This window comes from Mesoplodon densirostris, chromosome 4, assembly GCF_025265405.1.
Source record: "Mesoplodon densirostris isolate mMesDen1 chromosome 4, mMesDen1 primary haplotype, whole genome shotgun sequence".
NCBI classification, from domain to species: domain Eukaryota; kingdom Metazoa; phylum Chordata; class Mammalia; order Artiodactyla; family Ziphiidae; genus Mesoplodon; species Mesoplodon densirostris.
This window is the reverse complement of record NC_082664.1, coordinates 128,513,471-128,539,486: the sequence shown is the minus strand read 5'-3', so window position 1 is coordinate 128,539,486 and position 26,016 is coordinate 128,513,471. Positions and strand designations below refer to the sequence as shown.

Here is a 26,016-nt window from a genome sequence, read left to right as displayed (position 1 = left end):
ATAAAAACATTTGCAATAGAGGTAGGGTACCAAAGTGGTTAGGCCCACAGACTGGTGTCAGACTACTGGAGTGTGAATTCTAGCTCTACCACTTATTAGCTATCTAACAGTCTGGAAAAATGAGGATCAATAACATTACCTGACTCATAGGGTTACTGTAAATATAAAATGAGATAGTTCAGGTCGAGTCCTTAGCAACGAGACTAGCAATCAATAAATGTTGGCTAATAATAATGGTATTGAGAACCTGCTGTGTTCCAGGCACTGTGCTAGGTACATTACATATACTATTTTTATTCCTCATGAGAATCCTTGCAAAGCAGGTAACAATTTTCATTTCATAGATAAGGAAATAGATTCAGAGAGGGTGTGTAATCAGCCTCAGCTTAAGGTCAGTGGCAGGGCTCATGCCATTTTTGTTGAATCTAAGACTCTACCTCTCAAAATCATATCTCTTTACCTTGAAATTGTTTGATAAATATAAAGAAAAATGGTGAAAATAGGTTGTACTTCCTTTAACACAACGTTTAAAAGCAATAAACATTCTCTCAGCAGGCTTTTTCAAGAGCTCAATTTTATGCTCCGGTATATTTCTTTTGTCCCTCAAATCAAACCAAGAATAAAATCCTTTTTAAACAAAATCTACAGTAGTCTTTGGGTTCTAATATTGTCACTAGCTAGCTCTTGCTGGACCCCTGTTTCATCATCTCCAAACTGAAATTGTGAGTACTAAATCATTGAGCCTTTCCCGCTCTAAAATTCTTTTCCTCCTGTTAGTCTAAAGGCATCTCAGCAAGTTGCTGCTGCCATCCAGAGGAGGAAATATTCTTGCAGGCCCAAAGAAGGCATAGCAGTGTTAGACTGTGGTGACAAAAATAGCTACCATTTATTGTCTACTGTTTGCCACGTGCTTCCCTGGGCATATTCTATATGTATTTCTATTCTGCAAGATAGAATGTTTTTACATTCTACCCTTGCTTTTAAACTGAGAAATCAGAATTAAAAAAATTTTTTTTGGTTGCGCCCCACACGGCATGCGGGATCTTAGTTCCCCAAGCAGGGATTGAACCTGTGCTCCCTGCAGTGGAAGCACGAAGTCCTAACGACTGGACCACCAGGGAATTCCCAGAATTTAAAATTTTTTAAATTTGTCCTGGGTCACCCAACTAGCCATGAGTAACTGAACTGTTTTGAGTCTGATGTTTTTTCAGCAATGACAAGAATCAAAATAGAAGCATCTTGCACAAGGAGGCAATGTGTTTGCAAATCCATCCTTTCAGCCAGAGTGCAGAAAAGGCTGTGTTCCACCCTTTCTAGGAGGACCCCGGACCTAAGGCCCAACATGTGGCCCCATGTGTACCTCTTGCTGGTTAAAGCTGTTACTGCTCTAACATACAAATTATTTGTTGAGTGTGATCAAATGCAGATTCCCATATCCAGAGATTCTGATTCAAGCACTGGAGTAGGGCCCAGGAATCTACATTTTAAACAAGTACTCCAGGTGATTCTGGTTCAGGTGAGAAACTGCTCAGTCATACTGGGTTGTGGTCTCTACAGGGGGCCTGAAAGAGTGGGTCATCTCATTTCCTGAGGCCTATCTGGGATGTGCACCATTTAATTTTTCAAAGAATGGGCTGTTAACATAGAGATGGCATTCTAAACCTGGTGTTTGTCCTCCAGTACCATGATGGGCTTGAGGCTCCCTGGATGGGAAACTGCCCTCTATGAGATGGGCCTTGCAATCATGACTCAAGATTTCATATGTATAAACAGTATTTCATGTTGTCCTAAGTGTACCAACCATGTCAGTCATGATGACCAGCTTCCCTTTCCAGCTCACACAGCCTCACCCACAGCCCCCTACTTGGCATTAGGCTGAATTGGTTATGCAGGTGGCATCACTGGACTGGGGCAGGCCTTGACTCACTGTCTAGCCAAGGGCTAGGGGTGGTATGGCAAAAAGATTCTGCCCAGCAAGGGCAAAGGTAATAGGCTAAACAATCAGATAGGCTCCACCAAGAATGCAGGGAGGCAGACCTGAGACCATTTACCACCATGTAGTAAGAGATGAGAACTTATAGCAGAAATCTGGGCCCTCACTAAGGTTCCCCACTCCCCGTGGCAATGTCTGAGTGGGTACCTCCCGAGATTCCCTGCAGAAATCACCAATAAGCTCCCAGGGGACACTGACTCTCGTTGTCTCTGAATTCCATAACATGAGCTTAGTGCCTGGAGAGGGGGGCGAGTGCTCAATACACAACTGAAAAACAACAACAAAAAGGCACTTTCACAGTCATTGATTCTCAAAACTATTTTGGGAGTGCTGTTTTTTATCTTCAGCCCCATTTCACATATGAGGAAACTAAAGTTCAGTGATGTTTAGTAACTTGTTAGAGATCAAAGAGCTAATCAGTGGTGAAGCCAAAACTCTCCATAAGAATATAATACCCAACTGATAACTCAAGTTCTTACTTCCACAGCAAAATCTTTTAAACCATTTCCCCCACCCCCATTAACTGCTGCCATAGTTCGTATCTTCATGTTTCTAACCTCCCAACAGATCTTCCTGCCCCAGGTTTTACCTCCAATCTACCTTCCACCCCACCACCAGAGTTAACTTACCAAAATGCAAATCTGTAGTCATGTCACTTCCTTGATTGTCTATTGCACTACAAGACAAAGGTCCAAATTCTCATGGTCTTCAGGCCCTCCATGATCTGGTCTTCCAGACTCATCTCCATTGTTCTACTCCATTTCTATCAATTCTTCCAGTTTCTTTAAAACACAGCTCTTTTTTTCCTGTGTTTAACATGCCATTTGTTTCTCTTCCATGATCCACTGTTAGCGTTCTCCAAGCCATCTCTATATACACTTACGTAAGTGTATAACTAGCTCATACACGTAAGAGTGCATAGCAAATTTATGGTTTAAAGAATGATAATAAAAGGCAATCATGCTCCCAGTTTAAGAACCACGTTACCAACCCCCTATGGGATAGTGTTCTTGTATGCCTCTGTTCCTCTGCACGTGCTAGAATCTTCTTCCAGGCCTTAGTCTGCATAACGAACTCATCATTTGGAACCTCAGATTCAGCTTTGCCTCCTCTGGGAAGCCTCCAATGACTCCCTTGAGGGTGACTTACTGCTTCCACTATACCTTCATTATGGCATTTATAACAGTATTATATTTGCTTATGCTTGCCTCCCCAGTAGATTGAACACACCAAATATTATTTAATCTCTGAATCTCCAGCAATCAGCATAAAGTCTGGTTATACTGTAAGTGTTCAATAAATAGGATGTTTACACAACCTGGTTTGCCTGGGAGTCCTGTTTATGCCTGTTGTTCAGAAATAATTAATATAAGTGCTTCTTTTTACTCATGAACATGTCCTAATTTAGATGACCAATTATCTGATCACGCTATCAATAAATGTTGAATGGACGAATTAATGATTGCAGAAAGATTTTAACTGATAGCATCTAGGCAGGAAAAGCTGATTATGTAAAGATATTAAAAAATTCAACAGCTGGCCACTGCACCTCCTTCCTCCTCCAGAAGTGCCTGGCTCTCCTGGAGACGGAGAAGATGAGTTTGCACAGACCAGATGCTCAATAACCTTTACTGCACAAATACGTTGAAGAATGTTACTGTATTCCTACTTTAAGAAAATCTAGATGTAAAATCTGAATTTATTGGACAGATCAATGTGACACAGATTATTACACATTATGAATGTTTATGACTTGGTGAGAACTAGATGGTAGCTAAATTTAAAGAGCTGACTTTACTCCTTGTTGCAAATCCAAAATGCAGATTAAATACTACTGAAATGGTAACATAGTCAATGGGGACACATGATTTTAAAAATTTAATAGATGCACTTTTTAAAAGAACGTCTCTTCAGTATATACACGTAACAGTTAGTTGTACTTGCTCTTAGGGAAAGATACAATCTCCATGAATCTGATATTATAAATAAACATTTAATTTAAAGTTTCTATTGTTATTGAAACAGAAAAAGCTGTTTTTAACTACCGTTAAATGAAAAGTGAAAAGTGAGGTGATTCCGCTTCTTGACAATAATCTTTCCTTCCAACAGTGCCATCTTCTCTGAAAGTCAAGGTAATTCCTTGTAAATAAGGCTTTTAACAAATTACAAGTAGGTAGTAGGTACTTGTCCATCTTCTTCCTAACTACTTGGTGCACTATTGCATAGCGACAATTTTTTTCTCCTGCTGCTTCTTCAGTGGAAGTCTGAGAGTCTGAAATCTGCACTGGCTTGGTTGAGCCTGGGAATTTTTTTGGTACCAGGGGTGTAAATATCCATTGTAGAAATCAGTAGCTGTTAGTGTTTTCTTGAGCATCACTGATCGAACACCAATCCAGCCATCCTATAGGGCAAGAGACAAATAGTGAATACGCGGTGCTGGCAAAACTGGTGGTAAATTTTAGTTTATAAAACTTTTATCATGAAAAAAATAAACCAACAAATCTTTACTAAATGCCAGGCTACAAATAGCACTAAGTAACATATATGATTCTTTGACTCTAAAAGTTTATTACCGAGGAGTGATAACAAATGTATAGACCTATTTAAATCTATTTAAATGTAGACAGGGCAGAATAAAAAGGTATACGTTGTATTTGTGTGGTGCTTGACAGTTTTCAGAGTATGTCCATGTATCTTATTGTTACTGGTTGTCAAAATACAAGCACTCTAAAAAGTAGGCAGATCCAATATTATCCCCAGAGAAAACTGATTTTACAAGAGAAAACTGATGCCCAGAGAGTGTGAGTGATTTGTCAAGGTGACATAACTGGTGGGACCCAAACTCACACGTTGAGACAACCCACTTCTTCTATGAGAGCAAACTGTGGATTTGAAGTATAGATGTATACAGACACAGACATATGCACCCAGTGCTATTCCAGAATAAGTTGAAGAGAGGTGAAGAGAGGTTGCTGTAGGCATTCTGTATCTACAGTCTTGTGTAGGTCAGATCAATCTTATCACACATTTTAAATACTCTTTCTTGAGCATGGAACATCGCACATAAATACCACATGAAGGAAAATACTCAGGAAATGGAAGGAACAAGGAACACTTCTCAGGATAATGCCATTGTCTTAAAAATGATAGTGGTTTCAAAGTCATTTTAAATAGTTAAGAAATCTCCTCTCTAACCACATTAAACAGTAGGAGCAAGTAGGATACAGGCACTGTTGTAGTTCAGTGAGATACTTTGACATTACTATTTTTTTGTGATAGTCCTATTAACAAGATGACTTGTTAATTAAATTGGATTACTGAGAATATACAAGTTTCTTTTGAGAAAGAACTAAAGTTACTGAATCTTCTTTCATTGTCTGAGTAATAGTAACACCTTGGTAAAACTTCATCTCTTGAAAAAAATTATACTAGAGATTCTACTATTTCTTAAGAAAACTAAACTGTCCATTGGCTCAATCTGATGGGCAGGCAGTTGAGTGAAGTCTCAGCTAAAAATGACAAATGATACCAACTATAAACTCAGTAAAACAAGTGTGATAATGTGAAACTAAAGGAAAATGTACCTTGCAACAAACCAGCAGTATTTGTGACTGTCTGTGGTATATTACTGATCCTGGAATAACAGCCTGCCCTGTTAATTTTGGATCTAAAGACAGGGGAGAGGAAAAGAGGGATATGAGAGAGAGAATAAATAATTATGCAACTTCACGATGCTTCTTAAAAATCAAAAAACATTCTGCAAGACAGTACTAATATCGGAGGGTACACATCTGCTGATGCCCTGACTTTGTAATCTAAAACTTACGATAGAGCTGTGGTGCTCTGTGTGTATCTTGAACCCAAAGGGAAGCTTTCCATACACACAAGAAGCTATGAGTCCTTTACCCAGTGTCCCAGAGATCAACCTAAAATGTTGAATCTAGAAGTTTTGACCATTTGGGGGAAATAACTAGCTACCAGTGGAGAGACATACAGGAGACTTAGGATCTAAGCTGGCCCTTCCAACCATGACTAAACAAGTCCCAATTCCCAGATTTCTGGGGAACTCTCTGCCTTTGTGGCTCACACTCCTTCAGTCCACCAGGATGGGAGGGCACTGATGGGCCTCTGAATGGACCAGGGTCATGAAATGCTACACCCTGGCCTAAGATTCTCACTGAGGTGCCCAGAGATTTTCATTGATATTCACCAGAATGAAATCAACCTAGGCACTCTGCATTCCCTGAAAACCTTAATATAGGGAATCACAGAGCTTAAAATGGGATAGTAACACTGATCTGCCTACTTCTCAGGTTCTTATGATGACCAGAAGAGAAAATACACATGAACGGACACTGTAAAGAATAAGACTATAAATGAATGTAAAGTATTACCATTATTGAACTGAAACAAGCTAAAAGAATCCTTATTTTTAGTAAATGGGACCTATGGTAAAACAGACACATTTTCAAATAGACTATACTGAAAACATTTTCCATGTCAGCTATTCAAAAATAAGTACCAGTGAGGATTGAACTATTAACTTCTACCAAATCCAGAAGTTTAATGGTACTATTCACCCAGAGTGTCTGCAACGGAATCTGCAAATAAAATGAAAGAAGGATGATAAATAAATACACTCAACCCTGAAACCCTTTTCAACTACTATTTTGTGTTAATCCGGTCTGACTTCTCTCCCAATTACAGAGGAATTGGGAACTCAGTCTCTAAACCTTACAGAATAGAACATAACATGACCCTCTACATCAGTCTCCAGGATTCATTAGATCTTAAAATTAAACACTATTTTAAAATCAATGTTTATATCTTCATTAATATTTCTAGTTAAAAATCATGCTCATTTTAAAAAATGCAAGCATTACAACAACTATGTTAAAAAAAATTAGAATGTGAAAGTATTCTGTACTCCCATCCCCAGAGGTAACCACTGCTAATAGTTCAATGTGTATATCCTTGTATTTTTCCTACAAATATAATTATCACAAAAATCTAGAACATACTGTTTGACAAGGAACTTTTCCTACTTAACCATAAACTGTGGACAAATTTTCATCAGTGCACACTTATCTATTTCACTCTTTAATCTGCTGCACAGTATTCCATTTTATAAAATGTACCATAATTTATGCAACAAATGCCTTAATGATGGATATTTCATAACACATTACAAAATTACGAAAAAATTTAAATGTGATAACAAATATCCTGGTAGATATATCTTTGAGGACTTTTATATTTCTGGAGAATAGTTGTTTTTTAAGTGGACCACCTGGGTTAAAGAGTATCAACATTTTATTGTTAAACTGCCTTGATAAGAGAAGAAAAATGGCAGTCTATTGCTGTTTATTATTAGTGAGGCTGAGGAGCAGTCCATATCTACCTGCACATGTTATTTATTTCTTAGGCCTATTTATGCCCTTTGCCCATTAAAACAAAAACAAAAACAAACAAAAAAAACCCTGAGTTATTCATCTCTTTCTTATTAATTTGTGAAAGGCTTTTATATTTTTAGGAAATTAGCCCTTTAGTTCTCAGATGATTATGAATATTTTTCTAGTTTGTTGACTTTAAATACTGGGTAATTTTTTTCCATGCATAATTTTTTAATTTTATGGAGTAATATTTATCACTCTTTTCTCTCATGACTTCATTGGTTCATGTCATGCTTAAAAAGGCCTATCCACGTTTATCAAATATTATAAAATTATTCAACTGTTCTTTTTCCCAGTTCTTTGTGGTTTCATTTTTTGAAAATACTTAAATCCTTGATCCATCTAGATTTTATTTTGATTTGAAAAAGTGAGACTTGAGGGCTCTCCCTTTTAAAGGCTAACCAGCTGTCCCAACACTATTTATTGAATAATCCATCCCATCCTTCCCCTCAGTGTGAAATGCTACCTTTATTACATTTTGATTTAAATAGGCTAACAGAAATTAACCCACACCAGGAAATAAGTTCTCTCAACTTTCTGAAGTAAATAAACGGATTTTCAGACTGCAGTTCAGTCCTCTATTTCATAGACGAGGAAAGTGAGGCCCAGAGAAATGCAGCTGTTTTCCCAAGTTTAGACACAGCTAGTTAGTGGCACAGCCAAGGAACAGAATCTATGCTTTCTCATTCTCAGTTCAGTGCTCTTTTGATGACATTCTCTAAAGAGGACATTTTACTTTCAGAACAGTTAGGTTGTTTCAAAGATGTGAACGATTAATCAGAGAATTAAAGAAATCAGAGAATTAAGTAAATGTGAAGAAAAGTATTCACAACCTTATATATGTCATATTTTGGTAAAATATCCTCTTCTATAATTTGCTTATTTTTCTTTCATCTGCTTCTAATAAAAGTTATGAAATGACTTTCATGTGTGTAACTTTTTTCTTTCAAAGAACTCAAAATACTTCTGAAACACGATTACTGTTTGAAAAATGTTTATATTTACTGAGAACTATAAATATGATAGGTATAGAATCAGAATATACCCTTCTTGTTCTTGAGGAGGTAAAGCTCATCTTCACCTTATCATCAGAGCACTGAAGAAAGGAAAGTGATGGTAAGAAAACAGTCATTTCTGTGCCCACCGTCATTACTGTCAAAATCACATGCTGGCGTGGATTTAAATTCACAGTTTATCTCCTTTGATCCTGACAGTTGTGGACCAGGTCATTAACCTCATTTTAGAGATAGAAAAGCAGAAGCTCAGAGAAGATAAGGATCTTGCTCTTGGTTAATACACGGCAACTCTAGGAATCAAATTTCACCTTCTGGCTCCAAGATAGGCACTCCTTCTGTTGTAGCACAAGAATTTCTCAGTGGAGAGGAAAAGTGAATTGCAGAAGATAAGAATTATTATGCAGTGTTTAACTTTTTGGGGAACTGTCAAACTGTTTTCTAAAGCAGCTGCCCCATTTTACATTTCTACCAACAATGAATGAGGGTTCCAAATTTCTCCGTATCCCTGTCAACACTTGTTATTGTCTGTTTTTAAAATTACAGTAATCCTAGTGTGAAGTGGTATCTCAGTATAGTTTTGATTTGCATTTCCCTAATGACTAATGAAATTATCTCTTCATATGCATAGTGGCCATTTATATATTTTCTTAGGATAAATGTCTATGTAGATCCTTTGCTGATTTTCTAATCATGTTATTTATCTTTTTGCTATAAAAGTTCTTTATATACTCTGGATACTAGACCCTCATCAGATTTGTGATTTGCAAATATCTTCTTCTATTATGTAGGGTGTCTTTTCATTTTCTTGTTAGTGTTCTTTGAAGCCCAACAGTTTTAAATTTTGAAGTCCAATTTCTCTATTTTTAGTTCGTTGCTTATGCTTCAGGCATTATATCTAAGAACCACCGCCTACTTCAAGGTCATGAAGATATGCCCCTGTATCTTCTTCCAAGAGTTTTCATAGTTTCAGCTCTTACATTTAGGTTTCTGATCCATTTAGAGTTCATTTTTATATGTGGTATGAGGTAGGGATCCAAATCCATATCTTCTGATTGTGGATATCCAGTTGTCCAAGCACCATGTGGTAAAAAGATTATTCTTTCCCCATCAAATTGCCTTGGCACCCTTATCAAAAATCGAGTGACCATAAATGTATGGGTTTATTTCTGGACTCTGAATTCTATCCCATTGAGCTTTATGTCTTTGTCAGTATCACACTGCCTTGATTACTGTAGCATTGTAGTAAATTTTGAAATCAGGAACTATGCATCCTGATTTCATAGGAACTTTGAAATCGGAAATTCATTCTTCTTTTTCAAGATTTTCTGTCTATTCTGGGCCTCTTGGGATTCCATATGAATTTTAGGATAAGCCTGTCAATTTCTGCAAAGAAGTCAACTAGGATTTTTATAGCAATTGTGTTGAGTCTGTATATCAATTTCGGGAATAGTGCCATCTTAACAATATTAAGTCTTCTAATCCATAAATACAGAGGCCCTTCCATTTACTTAGGTCTTCTTTACTATTTATTAGCCCTATTAGTTTTGGGGGGTGGAATTATTTATAATTTTCTATATATAAGATTACACCATCTGCAAATATAGTTTTACATTGTTCCTTTTTTCTTGCCTAATCACCCCGGCTATAACCTCCAGTACAATGTTGAATAGAAGTGGTGACAGTGGACATCTTTGTCTTGTTCCTGATCTTAGAGGGAACAGTTTCAATCTTTCGCCATCAAATATGTTAGATTTGGATTTTTTTGTAGATATTCTTCATCAGATTGAGGAAGTTCCCATCTATTCTTTTTTTTTTTTTTTTTTTTTTTTTGCGGTATGCGGGCCTCTCACTGTTGTGGCCTCCCCCGTTGCGGAGCACAGGCTCCGGACGCGCAGGCTCCGGACGCGCAGGCTCAGCGGCCATGGCTCACGGGCCCAGCCGCTCCGCGGCATATGGGATCCTCCCAGACCGGGGCACGAACCCGTATCCCCTGCATCGGCAGGCGGACTCTCAACCACTTGCGCCACCAGGGAGGCCCTATTCTTTGTTGAACATTTTTATCATGAAAAGGTACTGGATTTTTCAAATGCTGTTTCTGCATCTACTGAGATAATTATGTGGCTTTTGTCCTTTATTCTATTAATATGGTATATTATGTGGATTGATTTTTGTATGTTGAACCAGGCTTACATTCCTGGGCTACATCCCACTTGGTCAGTGTATAATCCTTTTCTACCTGTTGCTTGATTCACTTTGCTAATTCTGTTAAGGGTTTTTGCCTCTATATTAACAAGGGCTATTGATTTGTAGTTTTCTTTTCTTGTAAAATCTTTATCTGGTTTAGCTTACTTGACTTTTGTACTGGCTACTCCCTTTGCCTGGAATGGTCTTTTCCTGATCTTGGCATGACTTGCTCCTTATTGTCTTTCAGACCTCAGCTTAAATGTCAGTTCAAAGTGGCCGTCCCCATTTAGATATCCAGACTAAAATAGCCACCAGTTAATCTATCACATTATTTTAATTTTCATCAAAGAGCTTATCACACCATCTGATATTTTTCTTATTTATTTATTTGTTTCTGTCTTCTCACATCACCTCTAATACCTAGAACAATGCCTGACATATAAGAGGCTTTCAATAAATATTTTGTTTAATGAATGAATAAGAACAGATATCATTTAATGAGTACCTACTCAGATACTCTACTAGATGCTTTATATACATTATATCATTCTAATTTTCAAATGAACTAACTAAAGCTCAGAGCTAAATAACCTTCTCAAGTCTATAAAGCGAGGAAGTAGCAGAGAGAAGATGGAACCCAGCTCCGTCTGGCTCTAAAGTCAATGTTCCTTGCCCTATGCCATTCTCTTACAGTGGGGAAAGTACAGGGTTTGACGTCAGGCAGATCTGGTTCAAAACCTGACTCTCACTAACTAGCAATGTGACCTTGAGCAATATTCAACAGCCATTCACTGAGTATCTTCTTTAAGCCTCAATTTCATCAACTTAAAATGGGATAATACCCACAACATGAGGCTGTAATCCTCACTGGAGAACCTGGCATGCTACAGATATTCAATGGCAGTTCACCATTTTAACCTACAGAGGAGGTCCATTAAAACCCCACACTTGGTAGACTCAGAGTTCAAACAACATAAGATGCTATCAAAATGAAGGGAAAAAACCCCAATAAATTTGTCAAAGAACTGAGAATTTAATTCAGATACTTTAACAAGTTATTACAACTAGATTTTGTATGCCATATGTAGAAATCAAGGATTTAAGAATTCAGTTGTAAAAAATGGGCCAAAGGCAGAAAGACATACTAGTAAAAGCATTGGACTAGGAGTTAGAAGATTTAGGTTCATTATTCAGTGACTGGGCACCCGAAGTTAGTCACTTCATTTTCATTCTCCTCATCTATGAAATAGGATAATAAAATTTGGTTATGGGAGATGGCAAAATATCTATTTTAAAGTACTTTGTTAATTCTAAGTCCCCTATGAAAACTTGAAGTTTAAAGAATATTTAAAAAATGAATGTCATATATTCAAAAGAACTGAAACAGGGACTCAAACAGATATGTGTACACCCAAGTTCATGCAGCATTATTCACATTAGCTAAAAGGTAGAAACAACCCAACTGTCCATTGATAGACAAATGGATAAACAAAATGTGCTATATACATACAATGGAATATTATTCAGACTAAAAAAGGAATGACATTCTGATACATGGTACAACATGAATGAAACTTGAAAACATTATGCTAGGTGAGATAAGCCAGACACAAAAGGATAAATATTGTATGATTCCACTTATAAAAGGTAGATTCATAGAGACAGGAAGTAGAATAGTGATTACCAGGGACTGTGGGGCGGGGGAAATGAGGAGTTGTTATTTAATGGGTATAGAGTTTCAGTTTGAGATGATGAAAAAGTTCTGGAAATGGATACTGGTGATGGTTGCATAACAATGTAAATGTACTTAATGCCACTGAACTATACACTTAAAAATGGTTTAAATGGTAAATTTTATGTTATATCTATTTTATCCCAATAAAAAAAGTTTCTTTTTTTTAACATCTTTATTGGAGTATAATTGCTTTACAGTGTTGTGTTAGTTTCTGCTGCTTAACAAAGTGAATCAGCTATATGCATATGTATATCCCCATATCACTTCCCTCTTGCATCTCCCTCCCACTCTCCTTATCCCACCCCTCCTAGTGGTCGCAAAGCACAGAGCGGATCTCCCTGTGCCATGAAGCTGCTTCCCGCTAGCTATCTATTTTACATTTGGTAGTGTATATATGTCAATGCTATTCTCCCACATTGTCTCAACTTACCCGTCCCCCTCCCCTTGTCCTCAAGTCCATTCTCTACATCTGTGTCTTTATTCCTGTCCTGTCCCTAGGTTCAAAAGAACCAAAAGATAGTTATTTAAAAAAAAATGAACTTCAGGATCCTTTGGTTTTGTTTATGAGATTTATTCCTAAATTAAAATATTTCAAAAGTAAATTACACACACACAATTAGGTAAAACTGCAATTTGACTTCCAACTTACTATATTTCCAATGGCACGATGAAGTCTGAATATCTGCTCTGAAGTTTGTTCCTCCCATTTTATACAGCTGGTAGCAGCAGAAATCTTAGGGGCTACAAGATAAAGCCAATAGCAAGAATGAATATCAGATCAATGACCATAAATTGGTAATTACTGATACTGAATGACAGCTACAAGAGAATTCATTATATTATTTTCTCAACTTTTGTATGTTTTAAATTTTCCATAATATAAGATATATACATACATACATAGTAAATAAAAGTACTAGAAGAAAACATGGGTAAATTTCTTTATAACCTAGTAATAGAAAAAGTCCTTCTATGACTCAAAATCCAGAAACAATTAAAGAATGATAAATGTGACTACAAAAAATTAAACTTTTGTAAGACAAAAAGAAATGCCATAAATCAAGCCAAAAAACAAATGACAAACAAGTTATTTGCAATTTATATCACAGTACTTTATATCTGTTTATATATATTCCATGAGGGATGTATCTATAATAAATATAATAAATATATTTATATATTTATATATAATTACTATATATATGTTATATATATATTATATATATTTATATTATATTTAGGAGTACTTTGTATCTATTATATAGATTTATTTATATCTATTACACAAACTACTCCTAAAAACTGAGACAAAAAAGACCAAAAACCAGATAGAAAAATGGGCAAAAGATATAACAGACCCTTCTCAGAAAAAAAGAAATGCAAATAGTCCTTAAACATATAAAAAGCTCCTCAGCCTCACTCAAGGAGGAATGTAAATTAAAACTACTCCAAGACACAATTTTTTATCTATTAGATTAGGAGGTAACGTATGCATAAAGTTATTCATAGTGGCATTATTTGAAATGCAAAAGATTAGTAACAATCCAAATGTCCACCAATAGGGGATCTATTGATTAAATTATGATTTACCCATACAAGTGAGAACTATACTGCCATAAAAAAGAACAGGAAAATTTCTTCTTATTGATAGGAAATGATCACCAGGATACACCGTAAAGTGAAAAAAAGAAAGATGCAGAAGAGTGTATATTTTATGCCACCTTTTGTGGAAGAAAAAAGGAAAAATCAGTTTTAAAGTATGTGTTTTTGCTTATTTTCATAAAAGGAAACAACTGAAAGGCTAAATCAGAAACTACTAACTCTAGAGGGAGGGAAACAGGATTGGAAGAGATACAAATGGGATGGAAGTAAGACTTCTCTGTATAACCTTTCCAAATAGTTTTAACTTTGAATCATGTAAGTATTTTATATATTCAAAAATAAGATTTAGTTGTAAAGAGGAAAATGCAACCCTGAAAATTAAAAACAAACTGAAACAAAGGAACTTAACTATATATCAAAGTAGATAACAAAACCACATGGAAAAAATAATTATCTCCAGTAAGTTTTTTTTTTTTTTTTTTTTTTTTTTGCGGTACGTGGGCCTCTCACTGTTGTGGCCTCTCCCGTTGCAGAGCACAGGCTCCGGACGCGCAGGCTCAGCGGCCATGGCTCACGGGCCCAGCCGCTCCGCGGCATGTGGGATCTTCCCGGACCGGGGCATGAACCCGTGTCCCCTGCATCGGCAGGCGGACTCTCAACCAATGCGCCACCAGGGAAGCCCTCCAGTAAGTTTTGAACACAGTACTCTGACTATATACCCTTCGTAGGATATATTTTAAGGACAAAAAAAAAAAAAAAAAAAAAAAAAAACTGCGGAAAAAAAAAACTGCAGAAAAATCTTAACTCTCACTTAGTAGTTATACTTTCTGTAGTGATATTGGTGCTGTAATCTTGAAATTATTTTATGCACAGCAAATAAAAAACAGGTCAGCATTGATTTAAAAAAGATTTTCTGTGTAAGAGAAAATACCAGAAAAACCCTGTACTTTAAAATTTGAATCAGAAACAATATGAGCTCAAATATTTTTTTTTTTAAAGGCTTTACTGAATTTGTTACAATACTGCTTTTGGGTTTTTTGGGGTTTTTTTTTTTGCGGTATGCAGGCCTCTCACTGTTGTGGCCTCTCCTGTTGCGGAGGACAGGCTCTGGACGCACAGGCTCAGCGGCCATGGCTCACGGGTCCAGACGCTCCTCGGCATGTGGGATCTTCCCGGACCGGGGCACAAACCACGTGTCCCCTGCATCGGCAGGCGGACTCTCAACCACTGCGCCACGAGGGAAGCCCATGCTTCTGTTTTATGTTTTGTTTTTTTGGCCCTGAGGCATGTGGGATCTTAACTCCCCAACCAGGGATTGAACCTGCACCCCCTGCATTGGAATGTGAAGTATTAACCACTGGACAGCCAGGGAAGTCCCTGAACTCAAACATTTTTAAAAAATGCCTACCCTTCTCCACTAACACTTCACTTTGGAGCACATCATTGTATTAGATGGTTTCTAAATACTACCCCCCAACTAAAATAAACAAGGGAGAGGAGGCTGATTCCAACATGGGACAGAGAATTTACAAGGTGAGCCTGGGACATCTTGCGATAGAAACAAGGAAGTGCTCAAAAACTAGCTGGGGGTGGAGGGATGTCAAAGGATTCGGGAGCCAACTTTAAGAGGCTCCCACTAGCGAAATTTGGGACAACTTGAGCAGCACAAAGCATTATGAATGTAATTAACTATAAAACACAGTAAATAAAAATCCACAAGTCAAATAACTAAAAAAACTCACTCGCCACCATAATTGAAGGTGATTATGGCAACAACTCCCTATCTTAAATATTGATAATTAGAGAAAGAATTAAGTATTTATCCTGCCATTTTAGGATGAATTAAAATTCACCCGCAATTAATAAGGAAAAGCTCTTCTTTACAGAACAATGCCAACTATTAAATATAAAAGGAATTGGAAAATCACCATTTTGATTTTCATTGGAATAATTCATTCAGGGAAGGAGCATCAATCCATGCTAAAACTGTTACGTGAAAGGCTGGTAGGGAACCGGATATTTGCATGGTGCCAAAGTATTACCCCATGGATTACCTGCCATTTGCAAAGGGAGAAATAGATCTTTACACTGGAAAGATCTGGTGGTCACCACCTCCATCAAGTGATCAAATTTAGCTTCACTAGCCTTGATGCAACCTGGTATTATGGCTTACTGATATGACTCCCTAAGACTGTAGGGGACGGAGGCGGGGGCTTCTCTGAGTAGATCCTTTAAACAGTTTTAACTTTTGAGTCATGTAAATGTCTTACGTAGTCAAGAAATAAAACTACATCATAAATAAAAATAAAATGCAACCATTAAGGTTAAAAAACAAAGTGAAACAAATATCACTGGAATACAATATCATCTATGAAATACTCTTTCCACAAACTTTAAGCCCGAATCTCATCAAGCCTGTAGAACTTCCAATTTACAGGAACTTTAAGGGCTAGAAAAACACATTAAACAACACTGGAAGGAAAGAGACAATTGGCCTGGTCTCTTCAAAAAGTTAATGACATGGAGGGAAAAAAACAGTGGAGGAATTACTCTAATGAGACTAAAGAGACATACGACTAATTATAATTGGATCCTAGTTTGAAAAAATATACAGCTATAAAATATATTTTTAGAGTGTCAGGAAAATTTAAATATGGACTGGCTATTCGATGCTATTAAGGAACTGTTCATTTTTCCTAGGAGATGCATGTTGAAATATTTAGGGATGAAAGGTCATGATGCATACTTCCAAATGGTATAGCAAAAATTAAAATATATATGCTACATAAACACATATATATGGCCAAACATTAATAATTGTTGACTCTGGGTTAAACAGGTATTCACTGTCTTTCAACTTACCTTTGTGTTTGGTATTTTTCAATATAAAGAATAGAGAAAATTGTTCTAATCTTTCATAAGGCTAAATGTGAAGAGGGAGAGAGACCCCTTACCAATCATTCTCTGGAAAAGGACATGCAAGTGGACATTCAATCTTTAGTCAAAATTAAGGGAAACTTGCAAGTGAGGAAGCCACAGTGTTCAGATGCCATCACAACAAACAAAACCTTAGGAAAGATGTCAGAGTCTCTGCCATCTGCACTTACCATGTGTCACCCCGTCGGCTGGCTGCTGCCTTCCATTGTTCAAACTTTCAGGCAAATTTTTCAAAACTGAAATAAGCTTTAAAAAAAGGAGAGTAAGATATTCAAGATGAAAAGAACGAAAGCAGAAATACATTACAATTCAGTACCATGAAATTACAGCTTTAAGAGCTGTGTGGCAGGGTAAAGCAGTAAACTGGCTTAGGCTGTGAGGATCCATCTACTTGGTGGAGTTTCAGTAGAGATGTTGCTCTCTGTAGAGTACAGGTCATTGATTTCCTTCCAGAGAATACTGAGCCTCGACTAGCTGTCAGAACAGCCTGTGCTCGGCCATCCACACTCGCACTCTCACTCTGAAGGAAGGCAGTGGGGACTTCATACTCTGGAGTCACATAGTTCTGGGTTCAAATCCCAGTTCTACCACCTGCTAGCTGTGTCACTGTGGAAAAGTTATTTGACTTGTCTGTGGCCTTCAATGTCATTATCTATAAAACAGTTGAAAGCAATAGCTACCTCAAAGGTTTCTTGCAAAGGTAAAAAAAAATAAGTCTATGAAAGTATCTAAAACAGTCTTGGCACACAAGCCAGTGCTCAATAAACGACAGACACTATAATAACAGCATTTCCGAGGTGAGTGCCTAGAATGGGAAGCATCATCTATACAGCAGGGGATGGGGTGGAGGGGGGGTTCCTCTACAGAAAATTTAGTTCAGATGAAAATAATTAATTGGGTCATTAAGCCTTTATTCACACCCTATTGTATGCAGACTCAAATAAAAGTCTCAGAGTTCATTTACAGCTAGAGGGTCAGTAGAATTCCAATGGTACAGATGCAAATGACTGGAACACAGGCATACAAGTGGGAGGAAAACAGAGACTTAGGAAATGATGTTAGTTCAGTTCGACAGGGGTGAATGGTACGTCTATGAGACTAAGGAGAGTGAAAATGGGAAGAATAGTCTAAAAGCCTCACCATGAAATGTAACAGACCATATAAAATCACATATTTCATTCAAAAGCTTTGATTACGTACATACTCTGTGTAAATTCTCAAAGACTAACATAAGATCACAAAAGCCATGCTAATTTTTAGGAAGCCAGGGATAGAAACCACTTTTTAAAAAGAAGCTTAAAATCACACATCATAAAATTGTTCTTTTCATCATAACCACTTAGGAAACAAGCAGGGGGATATTGGAAAACTGTACCATGTTGGCACCCAGTCTTGACAGCACTGCTTCCAAATCCTTTGTGGTGCTCTTGGGTGGTACAGGAACTGTTTCCTGTTTGAGAATTGGGCCTACATCAAACCTACCAAAAAATTAAAAGCAAATAATAACATGATTACTGACTATTTCTTAAGATCAATATGTTTGTCTACATGAAAGTTTATATACCACAAGGATAGTTTTTTTGTTTGTTCGGGTGGGTTTTGTTTTGTTTTGTTTTGTTTTTTTAGGCCACACAGTGTGGCTTATGGGATCTTAGTTCCCTGACCAGGGATCGAACCCAGGCCCACTGCAGTGGAAGTGCAGAGTCCTAACCACTGGAAGGCCAGGAAATTCCCCCACAAGGATAGTTTAACCGTGGCCATGAATGTGACTATTAGCCATTGGCAAGGGAGAAATGTCAGTTTGAAAGAAGGGAGAACAACATTAGCATGTTACTAATATCACTTTAGTCTATCAACTAGATAGTTTAAGCACGTTAACTTTTCACCATTCTCTGCATTTTCATCTGCTTTATTCTTAAGTACCATTTTCTGGTCATTTATGGAGTCAATACTTGAGCTTAACAAAATTAAATTCTAATACAGTCATTTTACTAAACTATTAAAATTTTAAAAATTAAAATCCATAACATTTTGAAAAAAGAAAGAAGGGAGAGCAAAATCTGGCCTATATTTAGATTTTAGGTTTATTTTTTCACAAAGGAAAAAGGTTGCATATCAGGGATTTAAATGCAACTACAAATAATTCTATCATTAGTAGTAAATAGTACGAAAAAAATCTCTAATTATATCATGAAAGTACAGAGCAAAGAATATGTTTTCCAAGGAAGTACAACTAGGAATTTACAATCATTCCTTCCTGTATTTCCTTTCTCAAAGGACAAGAGTTTTGCCTGAATTATAATCAATAGTGATTATAAGTAGGTGCAAGGGTATTTGCATTCCCATAAGTCTTATATTCAATATTTTATATCAAGCTCTGCAAATATAGGCCATCAGTTTTTATTAGAAATATATTTTGTTTTAAATACTTAACTTTGTGGTCTGTTAACTCTATTTTTAACCTATGAGCTTTAATAAAATGCTTATTATGAAAAGTTACAAACATTCCAAAAACAGAATGAACAGTCTAAGGAACCCCCATATACACATCTCCCAGATTTGAGAATTACCAAAGTTTCGCCACTCTTGTTTCATCTGTCCCTCCCTTCTTTTTTTTTTTTTTTTTTGAAGTAAGTTAAAGCAAATCCCAGATATTGACTTCGTCTGGTGAACTTGTTAATTTTTCTTTTCTATGGGGATGTTAGGTGATAATAGGCAGAGGCATAATACACTCCTAAAACAATTTAAAATAATTGCTTCTTAGATTGTAGGTATAATTTAAAAAATTAAACATTTAAGACAATTATATAACACACTGGTATACAACGTATTCTTTCTTCAGGTTCCAAAAAATTTTTGACCATAGAAACCAAAGCCAGCAGAACAGAGATTCATAACTAATATACAAAAATCCATCTCTCATCTACACAACATCGTTTATAGAAATCCAGTTGTTAATAATTTATTTCAATTAACAAGTTTAAAGAGACACTGTGTAAATGCCAAACATGTGGTTTATGTTAGAAACCAGGAAGAAACCCAGGAGTTAGAGAAATTAGTACTCTAGTACACTCTAATTTATTACTAATTTCTAACGCCTAATTAGAAATTAGGCGTTAGAAATTAGTAATAAATTAGAGTAATTAGTACCCACTCATCCACCTCCACTTGCCCCCAGGCAGACTGACATCAACAATCACCATCACAAAAAGTCTCAAGAAAATATGCTCTACCTTTTAGGCCTAATTTGCATAATCGTTACTCCAGCAACTGTGTCTCCGTGCAGGACCGTATGGATTATAGGGGCTGGACCACGCCACCTCGGGAGGCAACTGGGATGGACATTCAAGATGCCACTGAGTTAGAAAAGGCAGGAAATTAGTATGCAAGTGGGCTTTTTACCATTTAGTTTACTGCTACCTAAACTAATATGCTACTTTTCATCATTAAACTTGCCCAGTTTTGAAAAACGGTTAAATCTGGTCTCATACCAACTGAAGCAGGAGTCAGAGCTAAGTTCAACTTTCTTACCATAAGAGACCAATGAAACTCAATTAAAAAAAGAGCAGGAACAACTATTCATTGTTCCGAAGATGTTCCAGCTTCGCAATTCGAGACATAGCTCGCAATGTCTGGGAGTTTTTAAATAAAGACAAAAAATGTGTTTTTTTACTCTATGAGAAAAACCACTCAAATGCAATCATGCATCTCATGGATGATGTGAATTACACGTATAGTTTAGTTACATAATTACCCTCACTTCACTTAGTTTGTATATAGAGTTCCTAAAACAAGCTTCTTAAATCCCCATCTGATTTATTCACCTTTGCTGTTTATCCCTATACACCTTTCACCCATTAATGAGCAATTTTAATAATTTACTAATCTGTCATTAGTTTAATGTCTCCATCAGCATGAGTATACACTTGAGAGTGCATATGTGTATATATATATTCTAAATTCCACTGTTCAGCCCAGTCTCATTCATCCAACAAATATTTACTGAGCACAATCCATGTTCTGGCATTAAGTGCTGGGGATATAAGCAACAGTGAACCACACCGGAAAAAAAAAAAAATTCTGCCCTCATAGGCCAATATAAGGACTTGACTTTTATTCTGAGGGAGATGGAAAACCACCAGAGAATTTTGAGCAAAGTGACAGGATCTATGTTTTAAAAGGATCACTTTGGTGTTGGGTGGTAAAAGACTGAGAGGGCCAAAGACAGAAGTGGAGACCACTTAGGAGGCTACTGCAGTATGACAGCCAAGAGTGGTGGCAGCAGAAGTGATGAGAATCAGACATTCTAGAGAGGTTTCAAAGGCAGAGCCAACAGGATTTCCTGATGGATTGGATGCGTGGTGTGAGATAAGGAATTAAGAATAATGCCAAGGCTTTGGGTCCGAGCAACTTAAAGCCTGGAGTCACCGTGTACTGAGATGAAGATTTTGGGAAGGAACAGGTTTTGGGGTGAAAGTTCAGGAATGTTGTTTTGGACATCTTACATGTAAGGTGCCTATCAGACATCCAAGCAGAGCTGCGGAGGAGGCAGTGGGTATCAGGGGCCTGGAGTTCAGGGAGAGATCTGAACTGGAGGGACACATCTGGGAGTTATTAGCATACACATGGCATTTAAATGAGGGTGGGTGAGAGCTCATAGATAGTGATAAAGAGCATCATACATTTTAACAATTCATGCCACTAATAAAATCTTTTATTTTAAGAGAAAATACTAAAGAAAGCAGAATTAAGTTCAAGTTATTGCACTTTAGATACCAGGTCCATATATGAAGACCGAGGTCTCTACACATTTGTATTTCCTTACAAATAAAACTTACTAGGGAAATTTAAGAATAAGAGCCTCACTCAAAAGTCGGCCAAATGAAGCTACCACTCCAACATCATATTCTCCAGATCCCACATCTGGCCACTCATACACTGGAAGCTGAGATTGGACAGCATATTGCTTCACCGGCAGTCTTTTTGGTGAGGGAACTGTGACCACCTCCAAGTTTTCAATTAACTCTTCCCCTTTGTTTTCCCTAAATTGGAAAGATTAGAAGAAAATGTGACAGTGTTAAGACAATGTCGGAAAGCTAAACTACTTCACGCATTTCTAAGGCATTTTTATGATTAAATTCACGAAGCATTTAAGGGTAAATGATTAAAACTAGTGCAACTGAGAGACTAAAGTTTTGTTTTTATTTAATTGTTTTAAATTTAAAGAGTCACAAGTGGCTACTGGCTACTGTTTGGACTGTTATGGTTGTAGAAATTTCCTGTGCATGCAGAAACATATACAGTAGAGACATTTTACACAATTGTAATATTATATATACTGTCCTGCATTTTGTTTTTTTCTCTTAACATTATGTATGCTATTATGTGAGTCTTTTTAAAAAATGGGTTAAATATACATTTGCTTGTATAAGCATCAAACATTTCTAGAATAGGAAACTGAAAACAGTGGCTATCTTTGAAGTGAAGAGAAGAACTGGGGACTGGGAGAAAGAGATGGAAGGAACTGACTTTTTATATCTTTTGAATTTTTTACTATAACATGTTATTCAAACAATACTTAAAATATATAATATATACATATATATGTGTATATATATATATATATATGTATATATATACACACACACACCATGGGCATCATTCCATGACACTATATGTAGCAGTACCTCATTTTTTTTTTACCTGCTGCAAAGTATTCCAGTGCCTGGGGCTGTTTATTTATTTATTTAGTAGGCACTGCATCATGCAGGCACAACATCATAAATGTTGAGGATTTATGAGAAAAGGAATAGACAGGAGGGCCCACAAGAAAAAGTGCAGAAGTACTGGAGCTGCCAAGTGAAGCATCAGCAGAAGCGTCAGGATACACGCAGTGAGAGATGCAGGAGGCCATACACGAAAAGTAGCATGTAGAGAGTGTATTACGGAGGTGTGCAAAGGGAACATGTGTGAAGGAAGTGTTTCAGGGTGTGTTACAGAGGGTAGTGTGTGAAGGGGGAAATACAAGGGGATTCATGAATGAGTCAACATCAGGGTCTGCTGGGAAGTATTTGTAGAGAAGACTTGATGAAGGGAGACTGCAGAAATGAGTGTGAGGGTGCATCAGGAAAAAACGGAGTGGGGAAATAAAAAATGGAGGCTGGGGAAAGGAGAAGACAGAGCAGGATATATGGGTATAGCCACCACATACCATGGACTTTCAGGACAGGTTGGATCTCAATTATTTTTGTCCAGGAAACACAATTTGTTAAATTTTAGAAATACTAAATGTATACCTAAGAGCTCTGATTTATAAATTTATTTATAGGAAAACAGTTCGTTTTTGTACTATGTCTTCATTTCAGTCTCAGAAAACTGGATCCGGTTGTATATAGGGAGGCGATGGGGAGCGAAGGCGTGAGGCAAGTGTGTGCAGAGGGATGGATGCCTGTGCCTGGGAAGAAGCCCAAAGGATTAGATGATACAAATCAGGTGAGTAGGAGGCAGGAGGAGGAAGTGGAAAGGGGAGGTCCTTGAAGTCAGAGCCCGTTTTACTACCAACCTGCTCAGCTGATGACCTGGGGCAATCTCTTAACCTTTCTGAGCTACGGTTTACATGCTAAACGGGCAGGGAGGTGGTGGGACTGGACGGAGGTGATGCAGGTAAAGCAACGAGCGTGGCCTTGGCACCGCGGGGCGCCCGGTGGCGCTCAGAGCGCGGAAAGAGTCGGGCGTGTAGACCGGACGGGACCAGGCGGGCGCCCAAGGGCTGACCGAGCACCTTCCGGGCGCCCGGAGACGCCGAGATCTGGGCCCACACCCCTCCGGCGCAGCTGCTTTCCCCGACTAGGAAGGAGTCCAAACCCTCGAGGCCGGCCGCAGTGGCTCCACAGCCGCGCCCTCGACACCCGGGCCTCCCAATCCCTGGCCCCGGTACCTGGCGGCCTGCAGCGCCCGCAGCGTTTCGCGGGCGAACTGGTCATTGCCGAAAAAGAGCACCCGCCAAGGCGGCTTCTCGCGGACTCGAGCGCCCCGGCCGTCCTCCCCGCCAGAGGACCCGCTCAGGCCGACCAGGGACCGCCACTGAGGGCTCGGCCTCCTGCCCGCGCCGCCGCCGCCGCCGCCGCCGCTGCCGCCACCGCTGCCTGGCAGGGGCCCCCAGCAGCCCCGTACCAGACCCCTCATTGCCTCCGCGGGCGGCCCACGCTGCGCAGGCGCATTGTGGTGGGGGCAGCAGGAGCTAGGCAGGAGGGCGGGGCCGGGGAGGAAACCCGATGGGCGAGGTCTTTCAGCGACTGGGGCGGGGCTTGCCTGATTGCAGGCGCGGCAGATGAAGGAATTTGCCGGTTCAAGCGTCCCCGTGACTTTTGTTGCATTTGTTTGCACGATTTAGCCAATCTCCCCAAACAACTCTTTTGGAACAAATCATATGTGTTTTCAGACGACGAAATCTCATTTATTTATTTATCATTTTCTCAGCCATTATAACTAATATTTACTAGAAGCCATGCTTTGGCTAAGCATTTTATATATCCGTTAGTTTAGTTAATCCTCATATCAACTATACCAGGTAGATATTATTACAACCATTTTACTGAAGAGGATCTGAGGCTCCGTGAAATTAAGGTAATTACCTATATAGGATCCTCACAGCTAGCCCCATGTAGCTCCAAATTCTGTGATCCTAACCATTTGGCATTCATAGCAATCCTATGTACTAGGGAAGTCAATGTCCCCTTTTTGCCCCTGAGGAAACGGAGGATTAATTCTTGTTCGTAGTCACTCTGGTGAATCAAAGGCCCGCTCTTGCCCGTACCCCGTGGGTTCCCTCCCACACCGAGGGATAACATAGAAGAGACTCTTAAGGAAAATGGGCAGGGGAAGCTGTCTTCAGAAGACTTCTAAAGACCTTTAGTGCTTAGATTCTGTATTCCTGAGGCCTATGCAGTGGCCTTCTCCTTGAGGATGGTCACACATCCTGGCTGTTGAGTGGAGACCAGATTCTCTTCTAGTTTTACTGCCCTCTCCACCTCTCTTCCTCTCTAAATGCTATCCATTCTTCAATGCCAAGGTCAGACATCCTTCCTGAAGACTTGAGCTCTTGCCTGCATGGACTTAGTGTCTTTCTCTATGTGCCCTTTTAATGCTCTGTGGGGACCTCTGCTTCTCACACAATTTGGAATTACTGAGGGAAGTTGTCTAATGTATGCATAGACATTGACAAATTCACCTGTGTGTTGAATAGAAAAGAGAGAGGCAAAGAGGAAGGGAGGGAGTGTATTTCCAGTGATTCTGTTCATCTGATCATATATGAGGTGAGGAGCTAACTGAGATCCCAACCTTCTATTCCTACAGTCAAGTTCTCTTCTAGTATCCTCTCTTAGGGTAAGTGAAATATGATTCTAATATTTTAAAAATGGTCTTTTCCCATACAACATGATCTATAAATACAACCCAAATACTCATTTAGGTCTTCGCCTTAGACTCTGGCTGCTGTCTAAAGAATGACTCTTCGTATTTGTCTTTACGTAATTTCTCTCCTTGAGTTAGAGAGACTGCATTATGCTACAATTTATTTTTGGCAGCCCAAATTCTCCACAGGTAGCTCCGCCCCACAGAGCTGCCTTGAGCCACTCACAGCGCCCTCTGCCGAGCACATACCGACGGCTCAGTCTGAAGGGCCAACGCCAATCTGTTTTCTTTCCTCCATAGAGTTGGCTCCTACCGCCGACATCTAATTTTCTAGTGGGTGGTCTTTTGATTTTTAGCAAACTTATTTTTAAAAAACTGAACATGATATTATTGTAACAGCTTAAGTTTTCCAAGGATGCTAAAATGGAAATCTTTCTGAAACTCTTGGTGGTAAATTAGGGTTGTATTGGGGGTGGGGGAGTCCATTTCCAAGCCCAGACAAATCCACGTCTGGAGCTACTATAAAGCACACAGAGAAAATGAGGACGTTAGCTCCTAATGGCAAGGAGTTTTAGGTAATAAGTTAAGACGCCCAGAAAGCACATCCAAGAGGACTGGGCTATAATAGAACCCAGATAATGCTAATTGGCTGGTGCTCCAGTTTCCAGAAATTTCTCTCCCCTG

At 38.4% G+C, this 26,016-nt stretch overlaps 1 protein-coding gene across 5 annotated transcripts; it reads right to left on the bottom strand.

Moving 5' to 3' along the window:
• Positions 1 to 3,858: 3,858 nt before the first annotated feature.
• MTFMT (mitochondrial methionyl-tRNA formyltransferase) lies at positions 3,859 to 24,139 on the bottom strand. Of its 5 annotated transcripts, XM_060095237.1 has the most exons (10): positions 23,858 to 24,139; positions 21,759 to 21,962; positions 20,154 to 20,276; positions 18,296 to 18,398; positions 17,091 to 17,166; positions 13,031 to 13,122; positions 8,492 to 8,542; positions 6,516 to 6,594; positions 5,578 to 5,660; positions 3,859 to 4,394 (listed from the first exon to the last, which is right to left on the bottom strand). In XM_060095237.1, exons 1-10 carry the CDS (start codon positions 24,103 to 24,105, stop codon positions 4,209 to 4,211), a joined length of 1,245 nt encoding a protein of 414 aa, XP_059951220.1. In that variant the 5' UTR covers positions 24,106 to 24,139; the 3' UTR covers positions 3,859 to 4,208. The 5 variants fall into 5 exon arrangements, with proteins under 5 accessions (XP_059951220.1, XP_059951221.1, XP_059951222.1 ...); XM_060095238.1 differs by lacking the exon at positions 8,492 to 8,542; XM_060095239.1 differs by lacking the exon at positions 21,759 to 21,962.
• Positions 24,140 to 26,016: the final 1,877 nt, after the last annotated feature.

Coding starts and splice junctions, on each gene's coding strand:
- MTFMT (XM_060095237.1), bottom strand. CDS start 24,105: ATGAGGGGTCTGGTACGGGGCTGCTGGGGGCCCCTGCCAGGCAGCGGT. Junction 18,399..20,153: donor ATGCAAATTAGGCCTAAAAG/GTAGAGCATATT, acceptor ATTTTTTGGTAG/GTTTGATGTAGGCCCAATTC. Junction 13,123..17,090: donor AGCCGACGGGGTGACACATG/GTAAGTGCAGAT, acceptor TTTATCTTGTAG/CCCCTAAGATTTCTGCTGCT.